The 19,568-nt window shown below is 54.0% G+C and overlaps 1 protein-coding gene across 1 annotated transcript in view; it reads left to right on the forward strand.

Annotated features, from left to right (window-relative positions):
* Positions 1-964: 964 nt before the first annotated feature.
* The window catches only part of CSF1R (colony stimulating factor 1 receptor), a 29,196-nt gene continuing 10,592 nt past the window's right edge, over positions 965-19,568 (forward strand). Inside the window, 10 exon segments of the mRNA NM_001009231.1 lie at positions 965-1,117; positions 4,976-5,233; positions 5,672-5,956; positions 7,605-7,741; positions 8,392-8,551; positions 12,162-12,348; positions 14,669-14,784; positions 14,938-15,058; positions 15,152-15,339; positions 17,092-17,207. Of these exon segments, the coding sequence (NP_001009231.1) occupies positions 1,069-1,117; positions 4,976-5,233; positions 5,672-5,956; positions 7,605-7,741; positions 8,392-8,551; positions 12,162-12,348; positions 14,669-14,784; positions 14,938-15,058; positions 15,152-15,339; positions 17,092-17,207 (1,617 nt within the window). The 5' untranslated portion in view covers positions 965-1,068.

Genomic DNA, 19,568 nt, shown 5'->3' on the forward strand with positions numbered 1-19,568 from the left:
CTATTTCTTCTTGAGTCAGTTTTGTTTAGTATTCATGACTACTTGAGGTTCAGAACACTTTCCTGGAAAAAAAAAAAGTATATATGAAATATATTACATATACCCGAGTACATGGAAAGAATGATCACTTTCCTAGATCAATGTTGTATTGGATTTTTTTTACTTTCAAGAATTAACTCTAGAACCATGTAACTTAGAAATAAGAAGGAAAATACTACAGGGATCAATTAAAAGGAGTAAAGGCAATTGACTCCAGGAAAGAAAGGGGCAGAGGAATGCTATTTTTCTGAAGAAATATAGCAACACAATTTGACTCTTTGTAAAAATAAACAAATAAACAAACAAATAATTAAGCAAAGTAAAGGGAGTTCTACAACCAGGCTGCCTAGATCAAAATCCCACCTCTGCCATTCGGTAGCCATGTAACTATGGAGAAGTTTAAGATGCTTGATCTCTCTGAGCCTCAGTCTTTCCATTTGCAAAATGGGAATGGCAATAGTACCCATCACATAAAGGTTCTACAGGAACCAGAGGAATCAGTGAATGTAAAGGACTCAGCTGGGGAGTGTCCTGTAAATAGAAGTTTCTTGCTTCTATCATGAAGCTCTCCCAGACCAACCTAACTTTCCTTCTGGCTAAGCCAGAGTTGCCTGGTCACTCTGGAGACCCCCTCCCTTTGTGCTACTGACTGTCTGCTTGACCTCGGGCATGTCTCTTCTGCCAGGATCCTTGGGAGGTGGTTTCAGAAGGGCCCTAAACTTAGCCAGCTCCCCCAGGCTCAGACTGGCCCTGTCCTAGACTCCAACCCCTCCCCCTGGGGGTCATGGCTTTGTTTTCTTCTAAAGACCCAAGATTTCCAAACTCTGTGGTTGCCTTGCCTAGCTAAAAGGGGAAGAAGGGGATCAGCCCAAGGAGGAGGAGGAGGAAGAGGAAAACAAGAGAAACAGCCAGTACAGCAGAGAGGAACGTATGCCCAGTGGTCCCGGTCACTACGGAGCTAGCGCTGAGACTCCAGGGCCTTGCCCACCCCTCTGCCCTGCATCATCCTGCTGCCTCCCCACTGAGGCCATGGGCCCAAGGGCTCTGCTCGTCCTGCTGGTGGCCACAGCTTGGCATGGTAAGACCAGGGACTCTGGGGGTTGGGGGCGGGCGGAAATGAGTGACACAGGCGGCCCCTGTGCAAGGACTCTGTAAACCCCTGCTCCTCACGGGTGTCCCTACTCTGTGCCTGCATCTCTCCCAGCCTGGACTACAGGTTTGCAGGTATCTGCTTTGGAAAGGCAGCGGAGGAAAAGAGGGTATGGGTGGGGTGGAACCAGCCCAGCCAGGGCTGTGGATCCATTCCAGCTAAGATGTTGGCTCACCATGTGTCCTGAACAAGCCCCTGATGCTCTCAGGGCTGCTGTGTCCTCATCTATCCAATGGCAGGTGTTGGGGGCAGTGGTGAACTAGACTAAAACGATGCTTTTCAAACTTTGCTATGCATACAGATTACCTGGGGATCTTGTCACAATGCACATCCTGACTCAGTGGGTCCCAGGTACAACGTGAGATTCTGCACTTCTAACAAGCTTCTAGGAGAGGCCAAAGCTGCTGGTCCAGACCTATGCCTAGTAGGGAGGCCCTAGAGAGCTCCTGATGGCTCTGCCAATTCTGCCAGCCCATGAGCCGTGGAGAGTAGGCAGGACCCAACTTGGAAAGACCAGAGGGGGGAGGGTCATTCCTCCAGAGGCTTGGGGAAGGGGCTGGAAGGAGAGATAAGAGGTTACCCTCTCTGGCCCAGGGCTCACATGAGGTGAATTTGGGAGGAGATGAGAGGAGGGCCTGGGGGGGGGGCAGTGAGGGACTCCTTGGCCAGAACCCTCCCAGACATAGGCTGCTACCCTGTCTCCAACTCGCTGGTAGAGCCACACTGGTAAGAATCTCCTTCCCAGGAGGGTGCCTAACTGGAGGTGAGGGACTGGCGGCCTGGCTTGTAGCTACAGTTCTATTTGATCACATGCTTATTTGGAGGTATCTTGGGCCAGGATAGGGCTGGAGTAGGGTGGGAAGGCAGCATCAGCTCTGGCCTCCTCACAGTTCTGGGGCTGCAGGATCCTGGGGAGGAGGTACGTCTAGTCCCCGATGAGGGGATGGCCCACCCCACTGAAGGTCTTTTTCTGGCCCAACATCTCTGGGCTTGAGTGTGTCTGGTTGTTTTTGTTTTTTTAATTGAGATGTAATTTGCTTGCAGTAGAATGTACAGATTCTTAAATATACAGCCTGATGAGGTTTGACAAACATATACGTTTGTGTACCCACCATCCCAATTAAGATAAAACTATTCCCCTCTCTCTAGAAAGTTCTATGGGTTTTATTTCACTGCCTTGTCCTGTCTTCATGCCCAGAATTTGCCAGTGGAACCCTGTTGGGGGTGGGGAGGTTGTCCAGCCTCCAGACCCAGAAGAAGGAAAAGATGGGAGGCAGCAAGCTGGAAGCCTCAGCTTTTAGCCCAACAGACCAGTCATGAGTGAGTGGCGGGTGAGGGCTGCTGTGAGGGAGTCAAGGGCCAGGCTCTGAACACCCTAGAGATGGTTAGAGGCTCCTTAAGATCCCGGTCTGATGAGGGGTCTACGTCCCAGGCCTTGGAGTGCCATGTGTGTGTGGGTTGAGGGAGAGGAGTGGAAGTTGGGGGACACCCTGGGAGCTGAGATGAGAGACAGGCACAGAAGGGGACCTTGGTCAGTGTCTGCCAAGCCCCAGCCCCCAGCCCAAGGAGGACTGGCCTGAGCAGGCTCTCCCCACTGGCCAAGCCAGCAGGGGGAAGTTAGGGGCAGAAGTTGAGGGTGTCAGCCTTGCTCTGCATGAATATCCGGGACAACAGGACAAGACAAAACAGGACACTTTTCTCTGACCACATTTCCAGGAAGCCGAGACAGCCACTAGAGAGACAGGGCAGGGGAGGGGAAGGGAGAAGGTGCCTGTGAGACCAGGCAGGTACAGAAGGGGACCACAGCAAGAATCACAGAATCCGAGATCGCCGATGGTACAGTCACAGACTGTGACCTTTAAAGGTTCAAAACTTTAGATATTAGAGTGTCAGGACCAGAAGGGGGGTTAGAAATGTCTCCACTGAAGCAGTAGTCCTGGCCACCAGCAGTTGACTGAGACAAGGACTGCGTATTACCTCATCGAATCCTCCCAAGACCTCAGAGGTGGAAACGAACTAATCCCATTGGATGGAAGAGTAGCTGAGGGTCAGAGAGGATAAGTGACCTACCCAGCATCAGGGAGAACCAAGTTTCAGACCAAGGGGGTGTGACCCCATAGTCTAAGCTCTCACCTGCAGTAAAACCCCAGGGTGGGGGTAGCCGCACTGCTGTGGCTGTAATGGGGCAGCACCAGCTCTGTTGGGATTTGGGGACAGCCTGCCAGAAATGGCACCTGCCCCTCTCCCTGGTGGTCACACGGCCCAGGAGGGATAAAAACCCCCAGGTGTCGGGCGGGCTTGGCAGAATTCACCAGTTCGCTCAATTCTTCATGCTGATCAGAGGCTCAGGCAGAGAGGCAACCCGCGCCTCTGATGGGTATAAAATCAAAACAGAACTTGAGTCATCCTGAAATAATTTGACACGGAAGATCTTTCCAATTCTGAAGTCTGTGGTGGGGATGGGGTGGAAATAACCATTTGAGGGACTTTCGTGCAGGACAGTGAGACACCCTGAATTCAGCCAATTCCCTGGGGGGAGGAGTGTCCCTGTCCCTGTCCCTGTCACTAGAGTAGAGGGGTCAGATTCATCGGGAGCACCCAGTTGGTCAGTGGGAGAGCCAGGCGCTGCAACCCAGAATGTTCCAGTGTGCGGCAGGCGGCACTCCCTCTCCTGGGGGTCTTGCCCCTGGAGAGGGGACAGTAGCCAGGAGGGCCAGGAAACAGAAGTGAGAGCGTCCGTGGGGGGAAGGGCTGCAGGCTGAGCGGAAACCGGGGGCCGGGCTGGACGCCAGCAATGTGCTTCCGCCCACACAGGCTCAGGGGCGCCTGGCAGCCCCCCCAAGGCCTTGAATCAGCTCTCACTTCCCTCCTTTGCCCCTATTTTCAGCCCTGGAAAAATGCTGACACTGCAGAGGCAGCGGGCCTTCTTCCCGGAGGGCCTGATATGGGCTACAAGTTCTCTTTTCTCCTTCAAGCAAATTTTCCTTAAAAGAGATTGGCTTCCTAGTAAACAGAGCAGTGCTGGGGTGCTGGGCTGGACTGCTGACCAATCCTTACTATTTATTTGGTGACAGGTGAGGTCCCAAAGGCTTTCCATGCATTTAAACCTCCCGGCATCCCAATAAATGGGTACAAATTATTGCCTCCATTTTATAGGTGGGGCAACTGAGGCACAGAGCCTCTGAACCATCCCCCTGTGCTGCAGACCAGATGGCCAATGGTGGGAGCGGGCATGACGGAAGACTCTCAGAACCCTTCTAACACTGCTGGGCTGAGATCCTATGACCCTTTTCTTCTTTCCCATATAGATTAAGTCGGAGGACTTTGCCATGAACATTCCATCCATTTGTCTTTTCCTTTGCTTGTTTGAGTCCCCTGCTTGGAGCCAGGTCCTGGGCTTGGCACAAGGGACACGGCTCGCTTTGTCCATGGGGCCGAAGGGGTCAACCCCTGGGGAGGCTGGGAAGACTGAGGCAGGAGTCTGAGGGAGACCCCGTGGGACAGCAGGTGACTAGAAGCTGAGAAAGCTCCCAGTCTCCGTTTCTCAGAGGAGGGGGCTGCTGGACATCAAGCCATCCCCAAGCAGGTTTGAGGTGGGGGTGGGGGGGTGCTGAGCACATGACAGAGGGGACAGGGACTTGTGTAAGGTGATTCCAAATCACAGCTGAATGCCAGCACTCGCACCACCCCTGCCAGGGCACTCCCCATCTCAGAGGCCAGGATCATCAGACCAGGAAGCGTCTCCTCAGGCCTCACTTCTGTCTATTTGCCACCCCCCAACCCCAGCTCAAGGGGTCCCAGTGATACAGCCCAGCGGCCCTGAGCTGGTCGTGGAGCCAGGCACAACAGTGACCCTGCGATGTGTGGGCAACGGCAGCGTGGAATGGGACGGCCCCATCTCCCCCCACTGGAACCTGGACCTCGATCCCCCCAGCAGCATCCTGACCACGAATAATGCCACCTTCCAAAACACGGGGACCTATCACTGCACTGAGCCTGGAAACCCCCAGGGGGGCAATGCCACCATCCACCTCTATGTCAAAGGTGAGGACTCTGAGCCCACCCCCAAGAGGCCTGGCCCAACAGGTCCCACTGGGAATGGCGGGAGGGCTGGGCCCTAATATTCACAGCCATAAGAAGCCAGTTCCACATGTACTGAGTGCCTGCCATTAACAAAAACCTGTGCAGTCCTTCCAGTTTGATGTAGTCCTCATAATAACTCTGTGAGGTAGGCTCCATGATTACAGCCATTTTCCAGAGGCTGGTGGGGTTGAGTCATTTGCCCACAGTCGCACAGCATCAAGTAATAGGGCTGAACCTGGCTCCAGTGTCCCCACTCTAAAGCACCGGCTGAGCTTCTCTGGTATTGTGTGACCTCAGGCAAGCGATCAGCTTCTCTGAGCCTCCCTGTCCCCAGGGTTCAGGGACCACTCGGCCTGGTGGAGGGAGGACAGTTGTAACCCTGTATCCCCTCTGCCCCAGACCCTGCTCGGCCTTGGAAGGTGCTGGCCCAGGAAGTGACGGTGTTGGAAGGTCAGGATGCGTTGCTGCCCTGCCTGCTTACTGACCCAGCGTTGGAGGCAGGCGTCTCGCTGGTGCGGGTGCGTGGCCGGCCCGTCTTGCGCCAAACCAACTATTCCTTCTCGCCCTGGCATGGCTTCACCATCCACAAGGCCAAGTTCATTGAGAATCACGTCTACCAATGCAGTGCGCGAGTAGACGGCAGGACGGTGACATCGATGGGCATCTGGCTTAAAGTGCAGAAAGGTGCGTGGGGCCGGGAGGGCCAGAGAGCCGGCAGACGTACGAGCTGCGGCAGGGCCCGGGCCTGATGGAGAGTAACGGGGTGCCCCCTTCTTGGGCTTCTTCCTTCCAATTGTACCATGGTCGCCCATGGGGCACCTGCTGGGAAGTGACCTCAGCTCATGAGACACGCTATGCAGATGGTCTCACAAGGTGATGGAGGAGAGGGTGTGTGTGGGAGGGGAGGCTCTCTGAGAAGGTGCCATTTTATTCGAGCTGAACTATGAATGATGGGGAGCAGGTGGCTGTGCGAAGCTGTGCCTCGGCAGAGGAAACAGCAGGTACGAAGCCATGAGGTGGGAACAGGACCTGAATGTTCCAGGAACAGAAGGAGGGCCCAAAGCGGCCCCACACCCTCAGACATGGATTTCCCACTCAGTGCCGGCCTGGTGCCAGGTGCTGGGCACACGCAGGAAGGGTGGGGAGCTGAGTGCTGGGGAGGTGGGCGTGGGCACACAGGAAGGCTCTCACTGTGGGGGTGACCGTGGTGTGGTGAAATTTCACTCCTTTCTCCCTTGCCCTGGCTAGGCTGATGGACTGGATTCTGGTTTCTGGAACGATTGGTGTGAGTAACAGGCTCGACACCTGGGCTTGAGACAGGAATCAGGTCCCTGCAATGAGGGCCAGGGTAAGAGTGGTATGGTTGGCCCAAGGCCCTGGGGTTTTAAGGCCATGAAACCTGTTCAGGAAGTCACAGGACCCCACTATGTGGACAGAGGAAGTCCTTAGGTCTCTTTCCCCGCACTCCATCTGGCAGGGCCCTGGAGCCCTGGTGACCTTGGATGAGTCCCTTAGTGTCTCTGGACCTTGCGAAACTGGATTAGATCTTCTTCCAATGACAGCAATAGCCATGAACTTTAATTCAACACCTGCTCTACATGAGGCACTGTCCTGGCCGCTGGGGATGTCGCCTTTGGGGATTTGACATCTTTCCAGGAGAAACAGACTAGAGAGCAAATAACGTTTCAACTGGGATGAACAAGAAACCAAGCTGGAGAAAGCTGGATGTGTGTGGGGTGGGGTGAGGCAAATTCAGCTGACTGGTCACAGACGGCTTCTCTGAGCAAAAGATCTGAAGGAAGAGAGCGGCCACCCACTTGCAGCATTGAAGGGAAAGCTCCGGGAGGGCGGGCGAGTGTACAGTGTGTGAGGTGGGAAGGCCGGCGCGGCTGCAGGGTGGTGAGCACCAGGCGGCAGGCGCTCAGCGGTCAGTAATGGGCCCGGGCTTGTATCCCGAGAGTAGTGGGAAGCCGCCCGATACTGGCCCAGGACACAGACGTGACGCAATCTACATTCTTAAGAGCTCACTTGGGCTGCTGTGAGGCATCTGGGTTGTACAGGGGTCAAAGGGGGAGTGGGGGCCTTCCAAGTGGCTGTTGCAGGAATCCAAAGCAGAAAATGGGGTGACACTGGGGAGAGGTGAGGTGATGAAGGGAAGGGGCTTCAGAGAGTCTGTACAAAAGACAGGATTTGTTGTCTGGGGCCTCAAGGCTGACCCTCCACCCCCAGGATTTGGGATGGGAGCATGGTGGGGGCCCCAGCCAGTAGCCTGGCCCTGAGCAGAGCAACGGCTCAGGCCTGGGTGTTCATGGGTCGCTTCCCTTGGCCTCAGACATCTCCGGGCCTGCAACCTTGACGCTGGAGCCTGCAGAGCTGGTGCGGATTCAAGGAGAGGCTGCCCAGATCGTGTGCTCAGCCAGCAACATTGATGTTAACTTTGACGTCTCCCTCCGTCATGGAGACACCAAGGTCAGTCCCTGGGGAGACAGCAGGGTGAAGTGTGCCCACCCTGCCAGCACACCAGGCCTGGCAGGACCGAGCCCAGCCTTGCTGGGAGCTGGCTCTCTAGCCTGAGGGCATGGGCCAGGCCCAGAGAGGGGAGTGCACCCGTTGCTCGTCAACAGCTGATTCAGGACCAGGATTCAGGCTCATGTCATTGAATCTTGTAGGTGAAGGGAGGTGGTACTCTACCCCCTTGACCCATGACCTTTGCGCCAGCCTGTTGACAAGAGTCAGAGGTCAGTTCATTTCTGACTTAGCAAGGGGTTCCTAGGCCACCTTGAAGCCCAGGAATATAAAGGTGAGAGGGAAGCAGAGGGAGCAAAAGGGAATGGTTTGGGGCTGCATCTAAGAGCCCCTTCCTGTCCCACTGTGCCTATGTTGTGCCAAGCACAACTCTACCCCCCATTTACGTGTAATAGTTCATTGTTCTTCACTACAACCCTAGGAGCAGGGGCCAGTGTTAGTGCCATTTTACAGATGAAGAAACTAAGGTTCAGAGTTCAGTCCCTTGCCCAAGAAAAGGCAGATAGTAATCTTTAAAGGCTGAGGATTTGAACCTAGAGTTTTCTAATCCCTCAACAACCCTGGTATAGCATTTCCATTCCTTCTGGCTACAGCTCACAATCTCTCAACAATCCGACTTCCATGATAACCGTTACCAAAAAGTCCTGACCCTCAACCTCGATCACGTGAGCTTCCAAGATGCTGGCAACTACTCCTGCACGGCCACCAACGCCTGGGGCAACCACTCCGCCTCCATGGTCTTCCGGGTGGTAGGTGAGCACTAGGGTGATGGGGGAGGGTTGACGGGGATCCTGAGGTGAGGAGGCATATAAGGGGATTGGGAAGGAGGGGGCTGATGGTGGAGAATGAGGAGACGCTGTTAAGAACACCTGCGCTAGATTTCCCTTATCTTGGGCCTGGCTAGGGAGCCACACCTCTGGAGTCCTTCCCAGATCCTCCCCCAGAATCCCTCGCTTCCTCCCTGGAGCTCCTACAGTGCATTGCTGCATTTTGTTTTGTGATCGGTGTCCAGGAGGGACCTACTTTGCGGCTCACTCCCTCATTCATTCCTTCATGCCTGCAACACTCACGTCAGATGGACACAGGAGCAGACAATGCTCACCCAGTGTGATCAGGCAGGAAGTACGGGGTGTCCTGGGAACACCAAGGGGGTCCCCCAATCCTGGCTCGGACAGTGTGGCCTAAGCTAGGCCCAAAAGAATGGAGGTAGGTTAGCTAGGTAGAAGGGTGGGAAAGGAAGAGGAACCACACCGCGTATGTCAGGCCCAAAGGTAAAGGGAGCGGAGGGCATTTCAGGCATCAAAAGAAGGTGACAATGGCAGGGATGTGGAGGCGTGTGACAAGTGGCCAAGGAGGCGCAGAGATGGAGGCGGTATCCAGCCAGTAAAATGGGCGGGTAGTTTGCGTCATATCCGGTTGGAAGTCATTGAGAGCTTTAGAGGAGAATGGCGGGATCAGGCTGCGTGGTGGGGTGCCTGGTGGCGGCCGGGAGCCCACACTCCCAGGCAGCACTCCAAGCTGACCCTGCTGACGACCAGCAGCTTGCTCCACTGCAAAATGGGATACTAACGGTATGAGCAGGAACTGTCTCAGAGGTTTGTTGTGAGAATTAAGTGAATCTGTATATATACCCTGGCACAGGGTAAATGCTGCCTAAGTGTGCACAGGAGATGTTATCTGAGAAGGCCAGTCTGACGCCTTGTGCACTGGATGGGAGATCAGAGGCTGGAGAAGCAAAGGTCAAGACAGGCTGAGTCATTTGGGTCTGGCCATGACTCGTGTATTAAACGAGGGGTGGAGGGGAGAGAAACATGACAGTCACCACCATGATGGCACCTGCACTGGGCTAGATGCACAGTAGACGCGACCTCTGCTGTGGGCCCCACTCTGTGCTGGGAGCTGTGGGGGGTAAAGGAGGAGAGGAGCCCAAAGAATTGTTCCCCAGTTAAGAGTTCTAATCCTATGTGTTTTCTAGTGCATGTCTATAGTAGTCACTCAATAAACGTTTGTGTCCATGAACACTTCTGGTCAGACGGTGTTCTGGATGCTGAGGATACAGCTGCAAAGACACGGAGACCCCTGCCCACATGAAGTTTGTGCTTTAGTTGGGAAAAGACAGCAATGAGCAAAACAAATCCTGAAAACCAAATCACTTCTATAGGGTTGCTGTTTAAAATCGGGTGGTCACCCCCTCTCTCTCTGCCCCTCCCCCACTCATGCTCTCTCAAAAATGAATAAATGTGAAAAATAATAATAAAAAAAAGGGCACCTGGGCGGCTCAGGCGGTTAAGTGTCTGGCTTCGGCTCAGGTCATGATCTCACAGTTTGTGGGTTTGAGCCCCGTGTCGGGCTCTGTGCTGACAGCTCGGAGCCTGGAGACTGCTTCAGATTCTGTCTCTCCCTCTGTCTCTTCCTCTCCCCCACTCATGCTCTATCTCTGTCTCTCAAAAATGAATAAACGTTAAAAAAGAATTTTAAATCGGGTAGTCATCAAGGAAGGTCTCACTGGGAAGCTGACACTTGAGCAATGACTTGAAGTTGGGGAAGGGGTAAGCCAGGCAGATATCCTGCAGAACAGAGCTCCGGGCAGACGGCAAGCACTGTCCTTAAGACAGGACTGTGCTCACCACGCGCAAGGCACAGGTCAGCCGGTGTGGCTGGCGCAGAGTTCGGGAGGAAGAGTGGCACAAGGTGAAGTCAAAGAGGGAGGGGGCAAGGTGGCAGATTCCACAGGGCTCGGCTCGGTAAGCCAGTGTAAGGACTTGGGCTTTTCCCCTTGAGAAAGATGGGGTGCCCATTGGTGGGTTTGAGTAAAGGGAGAAGACGAAAGCCTCACCCAGGAAGCTCACAGATTAGTTGGACAGAAAAGATGACCAGCCGAAGGGAGAAGCAGATGCGCAAAGTAGTGTTGATGTGGTACGTCATGAATGTGTCGTCTAGAAGGGTGGCAGGAGTCCAGAGGAGGGAGAGCTCCCTGTGGCCTGGAGTGGTGGGTGGAGACCCCCTGATGGGGAGGAGCCTTGAAGGATGAGAAGGATCTAAATAGAAAAAAGGAAGAGGACAGTGTTCCTGGTGGAGAAAGTGGCTTGAACAAAACCTCCAAGCTTGGCTGGAATGACTGTGGTGTGGTGTGTTCATGGGATGTTAGGAGACCCAGATGGGTGGGGTGGAGCATTGTGTGCGTGTGTGTGTGTGTGTGTGTGTGTGTGTGTGTGTGTAGGAAGAGGGGAGACAGCTAGATGGGCCTGAGGAGGAGAATTGATTGAAGAGAGCCTTAAACGCATATCTGTATAGTGGAGGTGATGGGGACCCACAGGGGCTTTGGAACAGGTACATCACAGGGTGGAAGAGTGAATATTAGATTTCACGGAGCTGAGTAAGGAGAGGAGCCCCTGTATATCATCTAGTCCAGAGCTTTTTGCAAAGTCTTGGGGGATTTAAGAAAGCATTTCAGGGGCTTCCATTAGAGGCATGGGGAAGCTGAGTACATGGGGATTCTTGCCATAGCTCCTCTGCCTGAGATTCAACCACGGCAACTTGATTTTAATTCACGCAAGATTTAATTAGAAGAAACAAGTCAGGACTCTTTCAGGCACAGGTAACAGAAACTAACTTAAGCAGGCCTAATCACAGGGGGATTTTCATCAGCCTTATAGCTAAAAAGCCCATGGATATGAGCTTCGGGTAAATTGGGTCTAGTTGCTTCTAGTTGTTTCTCAACTCTCAGCTGTACATTTTTCTTGTGGGACCCCTAGCAGCATCAGGCTTGACAACCCGAGTGGAATTAGGGCTTCTCCTTTCTCAGAGCTCCAACAAAAATCATGGAAATAAGTGTCATGGACCCATGGGCACAAGTGCCTACCCCAAACCACTCACTGGTATAAAGGGGGCATCACCTTGACTGGCTGGCCTGAGTCACATGCCCGCTTAGAGCTGGATGTGGAAGCCTCGCTGCCTGAACTATTACCGGGAGAAGGGGAAATAGGTGAGGGCATCTGAAAAAAACAGCAGATTTTTATGTTTTTGCTACTGAAAAAGTTTCAAAAAGTTACAACAACACAAATACACTCAATCTCTTTGTTATACAGATAAGGAGGCAGAGGTAGCAAGGAGAATCGAAATTTGTCCAGGTTCTCCCAGGGACTCAGTGAAGAGAAGAGTTTGGGCTTCTATGGGGCAGTGGTAAGAAGGAAGATGTCAGAGGGAAAGTTTTGGTTAGAGGTGGGGGCTGTGTGCCTGGCACATAGTAGGCACTCAGGAAGGGTCCAGCTGAATGGCTGAATGAATGGGTAGATCACCAGTGAACAAACCAACTGAGACATCTTCCCACTAATGCCAGATCTTTATGTGTTACGCTTTCCAGAGAGTGCCTACTTGAACTTGACCTCTGAGCAGAGTCTCCTCCAGGAGGTGACTGTGGGTGAGAAGGTTGATCTCCAAGTCAAGGTGGAGGCCTACCCAGGCCTAGAAAGTTTTAACTGGACCTATCTGGGACCCTTCTCTGACTACCAGGACAAGCTCGATTTTGTCACCATCAAGGACACATACAGGTACCACCTATCAGCTCCCATCTGGAGAGCCCCACATCCAGAAGGGGAATGCTTCCGCCAGGAGGCAGGACACTGACTGGGTCACGTCTCAACCTTGCTGGTGACCTTGAGTAAACCCCTTCCCCTTTCTCTGTCTCACTTTCCCTGATCTTAGAACCTCGATATCAATCATCTGTGTTTGAGATTGAAATCAAATTGGCTTGCCCCTCTGTCCCACATCCTTGGGAGATCCAATGCCCTCCTCAAGAGCTCTACCATTTCTTGGGGGTGTGCACTCTCCTGCTCACTCAAGAACTCTTAATCTCATTCTCTTCTTTTGCGGCCGATCCCAATACAGAAGACCACTGCTCCGTGATTTCTACTAAACACACTCGTAATAAGGACTGCACAGGGACTCTGCCACATACATGGGTTTGGGGGGTAGAGAGAATTCACATCACATGATCACGTATACATCAAAAGTTCTTGAAAGGCCTGTGGTGGCCCGCTTCTGAGAATTTCTCACTAGCTATTCTTGTCCACAGGCTCAAAACTCTTCTCACAAAGTGCCATCTCACTGTATCTCCTCTTTTCTCCCACCTCTCCACTTCCAGACTCTTGCTTCTCCCGCAAACACAACATGTTAGAAGTCCCTTTTTCCTGTCTCCTTACGTCCTCAGGGTGTTACTTTCCCATCCAAAGTGGCCTCACCAGCGTAGACTTCTACACAAGAGAGTCTCCTCCACGGGAGAAACACCATGGCACGTGTTAAAACGATAGTTGCTTCACCCGCTTCTATTTGAACGAGAGTCCAGCATTCAAGGACAGCAAGCGTGCGCTGTGCGTGCAACCGCTTCCCCTCCCACACTCTTGATAGATATCTCTAATTCTAATCCATTTTTGAACTCTTTCCCTCAGGGTCCAAATGCAGCCTCGGAGTCCTTCTTGACACAGTCCCAAACAGTATTTTCATTATAACTGACTCAGGCAAGGAAATGTTTTTACCATCCCCTGGGGCAGATAATCCTTCAGCCGTCTTCCAACTCCAGAACTCTCTGGGGTTCTCTTTCTAGCTGCTGAAGCCCAGACCTCATTAAATCCTGGACTCCTGCTTTCCAGTTGTCAGAATCAGCACAGAACGAAATGTTCAACAGAACAAAAATGTTTCCTTGTCCTCATTTTTCTCTTCTCAGTTTCCTTCTCACCCATTCTGGTCAGGATTTCGAGCCTCCCCTTGTCTAAAGCAGAAGTTCTGAATCTGGAACCTATAGACCCCTGGGAGGGGGACAGTCCAGGGACAGGTGAAACATTGGTCCATAAGCAACAGGGACATTGTGGAAAGAAACCATGGAGCTCCCCCAAAACGCAGTAGCGTGGGGCCATCCAGCACAGGGCAGATAACCCGGGGCACCAAACAGCCACCAAACTTAGCTCATGTGATGGATGTGTTCATAACGGTGACTTTGAGTCCGGCAAAAAGAAGTTAAATTCTTTCAGCTTACCAAGCAGATGAGTGCAGGGGTTCTGGACACCAAAGTTCTGGCTGGAAGAGATTGCCCTTTGCATACCATGGGTTTTAGTCTAGTAGGATTTATAATTAGATGCTATAATGTATTTTTAAACAACTTATTTATTACCTAAATTATGCACGTCCGTTACGGACAAATGCCAAAATAGGGCTTAAGAAAAGAAAAAAACAAAAAATTACCTGGAATCAGCTGAGGATAACTGACATTTTTCTCATTTGCTTCCAGGTCTTTTCTGCAGCAAAAGGCACCATTAAACTGCATACCTACAATGAGTCGGGCTCTGTGTCAAGCACCCTGAATATATGTCCCTTTAATCCTCAGGCCAAATCTGTGCATTAATTACCATCAGTGTTGCCCTCACAGAAAAGGAGACAGAGGGTCAGAGAGGGCGAGTACTTGTCTAAGATCACACAGCTAAGAAATGATAGCCCCAGGACTTGAGCCCTGGTTGCTGTAGCCCCATGGCTACATCCTGCCTCTCGTCCCTCTCATGGTCCCTCCTGGCAGGGCTGGTGCTTTAGAGATAGCAGCTAATGTGCCTTCCAGGGTCGGCACCTCACAGACATCATTTCTACTAAACCTCAGAACAAAACCACTTCATAAACGAGAGAAGAAATTAAGGGAATTGGATTGGTTTTCCCATGTCTCAATGGCACTCAGCCTGGGGACCTGGCTTAGCCAAGGCCTTTGTGCCCTGGACGCTTTACCAAAAATAAAACAAAGCCCTTTAGGGAGGTTGTCTGAGCCCACTGTCCTGCAGGGGCCATACCAGGACTGGGGTTCACGCCAGACGGCCTGCCCCTTTCGTGCAGGTACACCTCGACCCTCTCCCTGCCTCGCCTGAAGCGCTCGGAGGCCGGTCGCTACTCCTTCTTGGCCCGAAACGCTGGAGGCCAGAATGCCCTGACCTTTGAGCTCACCCTGCGATGTGAGTGATGGAGCGAGGGCTGGGCACTAAGGTCCCTGGGGCTTGCAGGTGGGGGTGATGGAGGGATAGCAGCTCAGTGCAGGGTGGTCACACAGGGGAGTTGGGGCCTCTGGGGCTGATCCCTCCCTCTACCGCTCCTCTCTTTCTCCTCAGACCCCCCGGAGGTAAGGGTCACGATGACCCTCATCAATGGCTCTGACACCCTGCTCTGTGAAGCCTCCGGGTACCCCCAGCCCAGTGTGACGTGGGTGCAGTGCAGGAGCCACACCGATAGGTAAGTGGCTCTGCTTACCTTCTTCACCCCGGGCTGCGGAGCCAAGGGGGGCTGGGCATCCCAAAGCTCTAAGCCACACTCTGCTCTTCCCAGGTGTGATGAGTCTGCAGGGCTCGTCCTAGAGGACTCACACTCTGAGGTCCTGAGCCAAGTGCCCTTCCACGAGGTGATCGTCCATAGCCTGCTGGCCATCGGGACCTTGGAACACAACAGGACATATGAGTGTAGAGCCTTCAACAGCGTGGGGAACAGCTCCCAGACCTTCTGGCCCATCTCTATAGGTGAGCCTTTGCCCCTCCCAGCCCATGGTGGGAGGCGGGCTCGGGAAACTGCCCCAGCCCCCTGGAGGCCAGGGCCAGAGTGCCAGAGTGGAGCAGATCCCAGCCCCATCGTGTTCCACCTCTTGGGGTCTGATTCCAGGCGCCTCCTGACCAAAGGTCTCCTGAAGAGGCCAGGTGGAGGAGTCTGGACCGCATGGGACTAGACACAGGGAGGAGAAGGGCAAAGGGCAGCAAGCTGTGAGGCCCAGAAAGAAAGCAGCCTGGAGCGTGGCCTCGTCTGGCCCCTCCGCTCATCTTCCTGCGCTTTAACTCACTCACCAATTCACAAGTGTGGATATTTGGCATCTGCTATGTGCCCAGCACTCACTCGGGTGAGCAGTGCCTCCATGGGGCTTAGAGCCTGGTGACAGAGACAGGCAACAAGTGAACACAGTCCATCCCCACCCCAGGGCCAGCCTTGACAGCCTTCTCCATCCCTCTTGGACTCTTCCCTCCAGAGACACAAGCCCCGTCCATTCAGGGCCGCTGTCGGAGGGTGGGGCTGATGGCCAGCACTGGGCGCTGACGCAGGCTGTGTCCGTTTAGAGGAAGGGGTGCCTTTCTCTGTGTCGCACAAAGGCTCCAGGTCTGGGTCTGAGAGGCCCAGAGCCGTAGAGACCCACAGCACCTTCCGACTTCCAACAGCCAGGTTTCAGCACCACTGTGTGGCAAGCCCCGGCGAGACCCTCTGGGCAGACAGACAGAGTGGGAGCCTCGGACTGGCTCAGAGGTGGCCCCTCAGGTGCCTTGGGGCAGCTGCGACCAGGGCCAGATTCCACGTGCAGCTGCCCATGGCTGCTCTGTCTCACTGCTGGTCGTCATGTATTAAAAAGACCATACTGACATTTCACTGCATGCTTACCCTGTGCCAGGCATTGTGCTAAGCACCTTACAGTCATTATCTCAGCGAGCTCACATGACCCCAGGAGGTTGGCACTATTTTCCTTCCCGCTTGGGAGATGATGAACCTGAGGCTTAGGGAGAAGTCACATACGTTCAATGTCACACACCTCCTAAGTGGCAGAGGTGAGATCTGGCCTCAGAACCACGCTGGTGTTGATGTGGAAAATGGAAGTTACGTCCTTCAAACGCATTGAAAGAACTAAGGTTATTGGTCTGGGAAGAAGAGAGCCAGTGGCCATGAGCCAGGCTTTCAGACCCTTAGAAGGGCCGTGTGGTTCCAAAGGGCCCTCGAGGAAGCAGCAGGGAAATGCTGGGAAGGCAGAGTCCAGTCTAACCTCCAGGTCTGTCTGTCTGAGCTGCCCAAAGGCGTAGGAGCTGAACACCCATCACTAGTGTGTGTGTGTGTGTGTGTGTGTGCGCACGCGCGCGCGCACGCACACGCGCGCGCACGGGTGCGTGGAAGCCACAGCCGGTACTAAGCCAGCTTGCTGCAGAGGCTCCTTGCACTGGCAGGAGTGGGTACTGCACGACCTGAGGGGTTCCCCAGCCACAGACGCTGTGACTTCGGGCAGGGTTTGGGGCGAGGCATGAGCAGAACTGGAGAGGCCGTCCTCCCCGCCCCTGGCTGGGGGCGGGTCTCCAGGAAGGCTTTGCGAGGGTCTGGGGCTTCTGGGGGAGAAGACTGTTCAGTCAACAGGCATTTACTGAGCACTTCCTGTGCTCCAGGCAGTGCAGTGGCCTGCTCTCAGTGGTGGCGGAGGGTCCTGAAGGCCCCCTCGGCCGGCTCCCTCCTCTGCTCTCCCTTTCCAGGAGCCCACACGCAGCTCCCCGACGAGCTCCTCTTCACGCCCGTGCTGCTCACTTGCATGTCCATCATGGCCTTGTTGCTGCTGCTGCTCTTGCTGCTTTTGTACAAGTATAAGCAGGTGAGCCTGGGCAGGGTGGCGGGGTGGGGAGCCAGGCGCCTGGTGGCCTGGGGGAGTGTCACCGGGTTGCGAGGACCTAGCCTTTAGCCCCCGCACACCCAGTCGTTCTGTCACCCATTCAGCCAGCCGCTCTTCAGCGGGCGCCAACTGTATGCGAACGTGAGTGGCTGGGTGCCAAGTGAGCCCAAACTCAGAGCCTCTGAGGCTCTTGCCTCGTAAGGTTGACCGTCTAGAGCAGGAGATGGCTGCAAGTCAAATAACCGGAAAAGACAGGGTATGGATTACAGAGCTTAATGCCCTCAACAATGGCAGCATGTAGATAGCATCACTAACCCCATCTTACAGAGTTGGAAGCTGAGGTTCTGAGAGGTTTAGACAGTGCTCTAGTCTACAGCCAGTCAGTGGCAGAGGCTGGGTTTTAAAAAAAAACATGTTTTTTAACCATCACGTGAAACACTGAATCATCTTATCTTTCCCTCGCAACAATCTGGAAGCAGGGAGTGTAGCAGCCAGCATTTTACAGTAAGGAAACTGGGGGGTGGCAAGGTTGAAGAATCTGCCCGAGGGTCCCAGGTGCCTCCCACATGCCAGCCCGAGGCCTCTGCCACCTTGCCTAGCTGCCTTCCTACACAAAAGATGGTGGCCGCTGCAATAGATACTGAGGCCTGTGGGAGGTCAGAGGTGGAAGGATCTCTTCTGTTGGTGAGGAAGGGAGCCTGCTTGGAGGAGGTGGTTGGCATGGGTGGGACAGACCTTGGAGAATGGGGGTGGGGGGTGTGCAGCAGGGGGAGACAAGGCTCAGGGAAAGGGTATCTCCGGGGAAGGGTAATGTGTGCAAAGGGGAGGGAGGGGGGAAAGACAGAGGCGAGTTCTGAAAATACTGGTCCCTGGAAGAGGGAGGAGGCAGGTGGGGCAGGTTGAGGGGTCCAAGAAGATGAACCCCATCCTGTAGGCTCAGAGCCATCCGTGGGTTTGAACAAGGGAGCAATGTGATTTAGGGGTGAATAACCACCTGGTGGGCCTCCTCTGCTGCCTTCTCTTCCCCACCTCGGGGGTTTTAGTATGAGAAGAGGGCTTGGAGTAGGCAGTGTGGACAGGATATTGGGGCACCCTGGGGGCCATGGGGTCAGCTCTCATGTTCATGCCAGCACCCAACAAACGAAGGCCTCAGACCAAGACTTCAGGGATCTGCGTCCAGCTCCAAAACTGTTTTGCCATGAGACCTTGGCTGACTCACTGCCCACTCTGGTCCTCAGTTTCCCCACCTGTACCATGGTAACGTCTTCTTTGACATTCCAAGAGCCTCCTGAGAGTCTGGGGTTGGGAGTTGGATAGATGTGGGTCCTGTCTCTGCCAGTCTCCAGCTATTAGAACTCTGGGGAAGTTGGGAGAATCTGTCTCTGTTTCTCCAACTGTGAAATGGGGTTAATAATGGTGGCCACCCTACCAGGCTGTCGTGAGGATTCAACAACAGAATGTAGGTAGGGGACTTAGCAGGGTGCTGGGCACAGACAGAGCTCAGGATGGAAGCTGCCCGCCCTCGTCCCAGGAGGAAGCTGACTGGGGAACCTGAGTTAGCTCACGCATCTTGGGACTGGAGGGGTGTCTGAGGTTGGGCATCTCCTTGACTACACACACACAGCGGGCCCTGCTCACCCACCTCTATGGACAGGACTTAACTCACTCTTGTGGCCGCCTGTTCCTTCTCTGAGCAGCTCTGATTATTGCCAACTTCTTCTTTATACAGAGCTGAAAACTGCTCCCAGTGCCCCACAGAGCTGCCTCCTCAGCCCATGACACCCCTGCTGAGATTCCAGAGAAGGGTCCAGTTCCCTCTCCAGTCCTTTCTACCTTGGGCTGTCCAGCGCCCTTGGCCAGTGTTGGTTTGAGGGCACCTTATCTTCTCTCCATGGGACCATTTTTGGAATGTGGAAACACCTCATTTCCCATCCAGGAAACTCAGCTGCCCCCTGAGCCCATCCAAGGCCAAGAAAAGGAGGGCATCCCATGAGACAAGACCTTGAGGGGTCAAGATGGCCTTGGCCTTGCCTCAGGGCCTTTCACCCAATTCCCCTCTGCTTTGCCCCCTGGGGTTCTGAGATTTGCCTCTGCACTGAGAATTCAGCCTGGACTAAGGGGTGGCTCTAGCTGGGGGTGGGGGGAAGGGCTGTTTCTGCCTCAGGGCTGAGTCATCGCCTTTCTGGCCCCAGCCAGACCACAGGGGGGCCAAAGGGGGAGGAGAAAAGGTCAGGAGTCAGCAGGCTGGTAGGAGGGACTCAAAGAGGAAAGGATGAGATAGGGAGGAGTGCAAGCTGGGATTCTGGAGTCAGAACCGACCTCTGGGGACTGGAGGCCTATTGG

The sequence above is a fragment of the Felis catus genome, chromosome A1 (assembly GCF_018350175.1).
Source record: "Felis catus isolate Fca126 chromosome A1, F.catus_Fca126_mat1.0, whole genome shotgun sequence".
In the NCBI taxonomy this organism is placed as follows: domain Eukaryota; kingdom Metazoa; phylum Chordata; class Mammalia; order Carnivora; family Felidae; genus Felis; species Felis catus.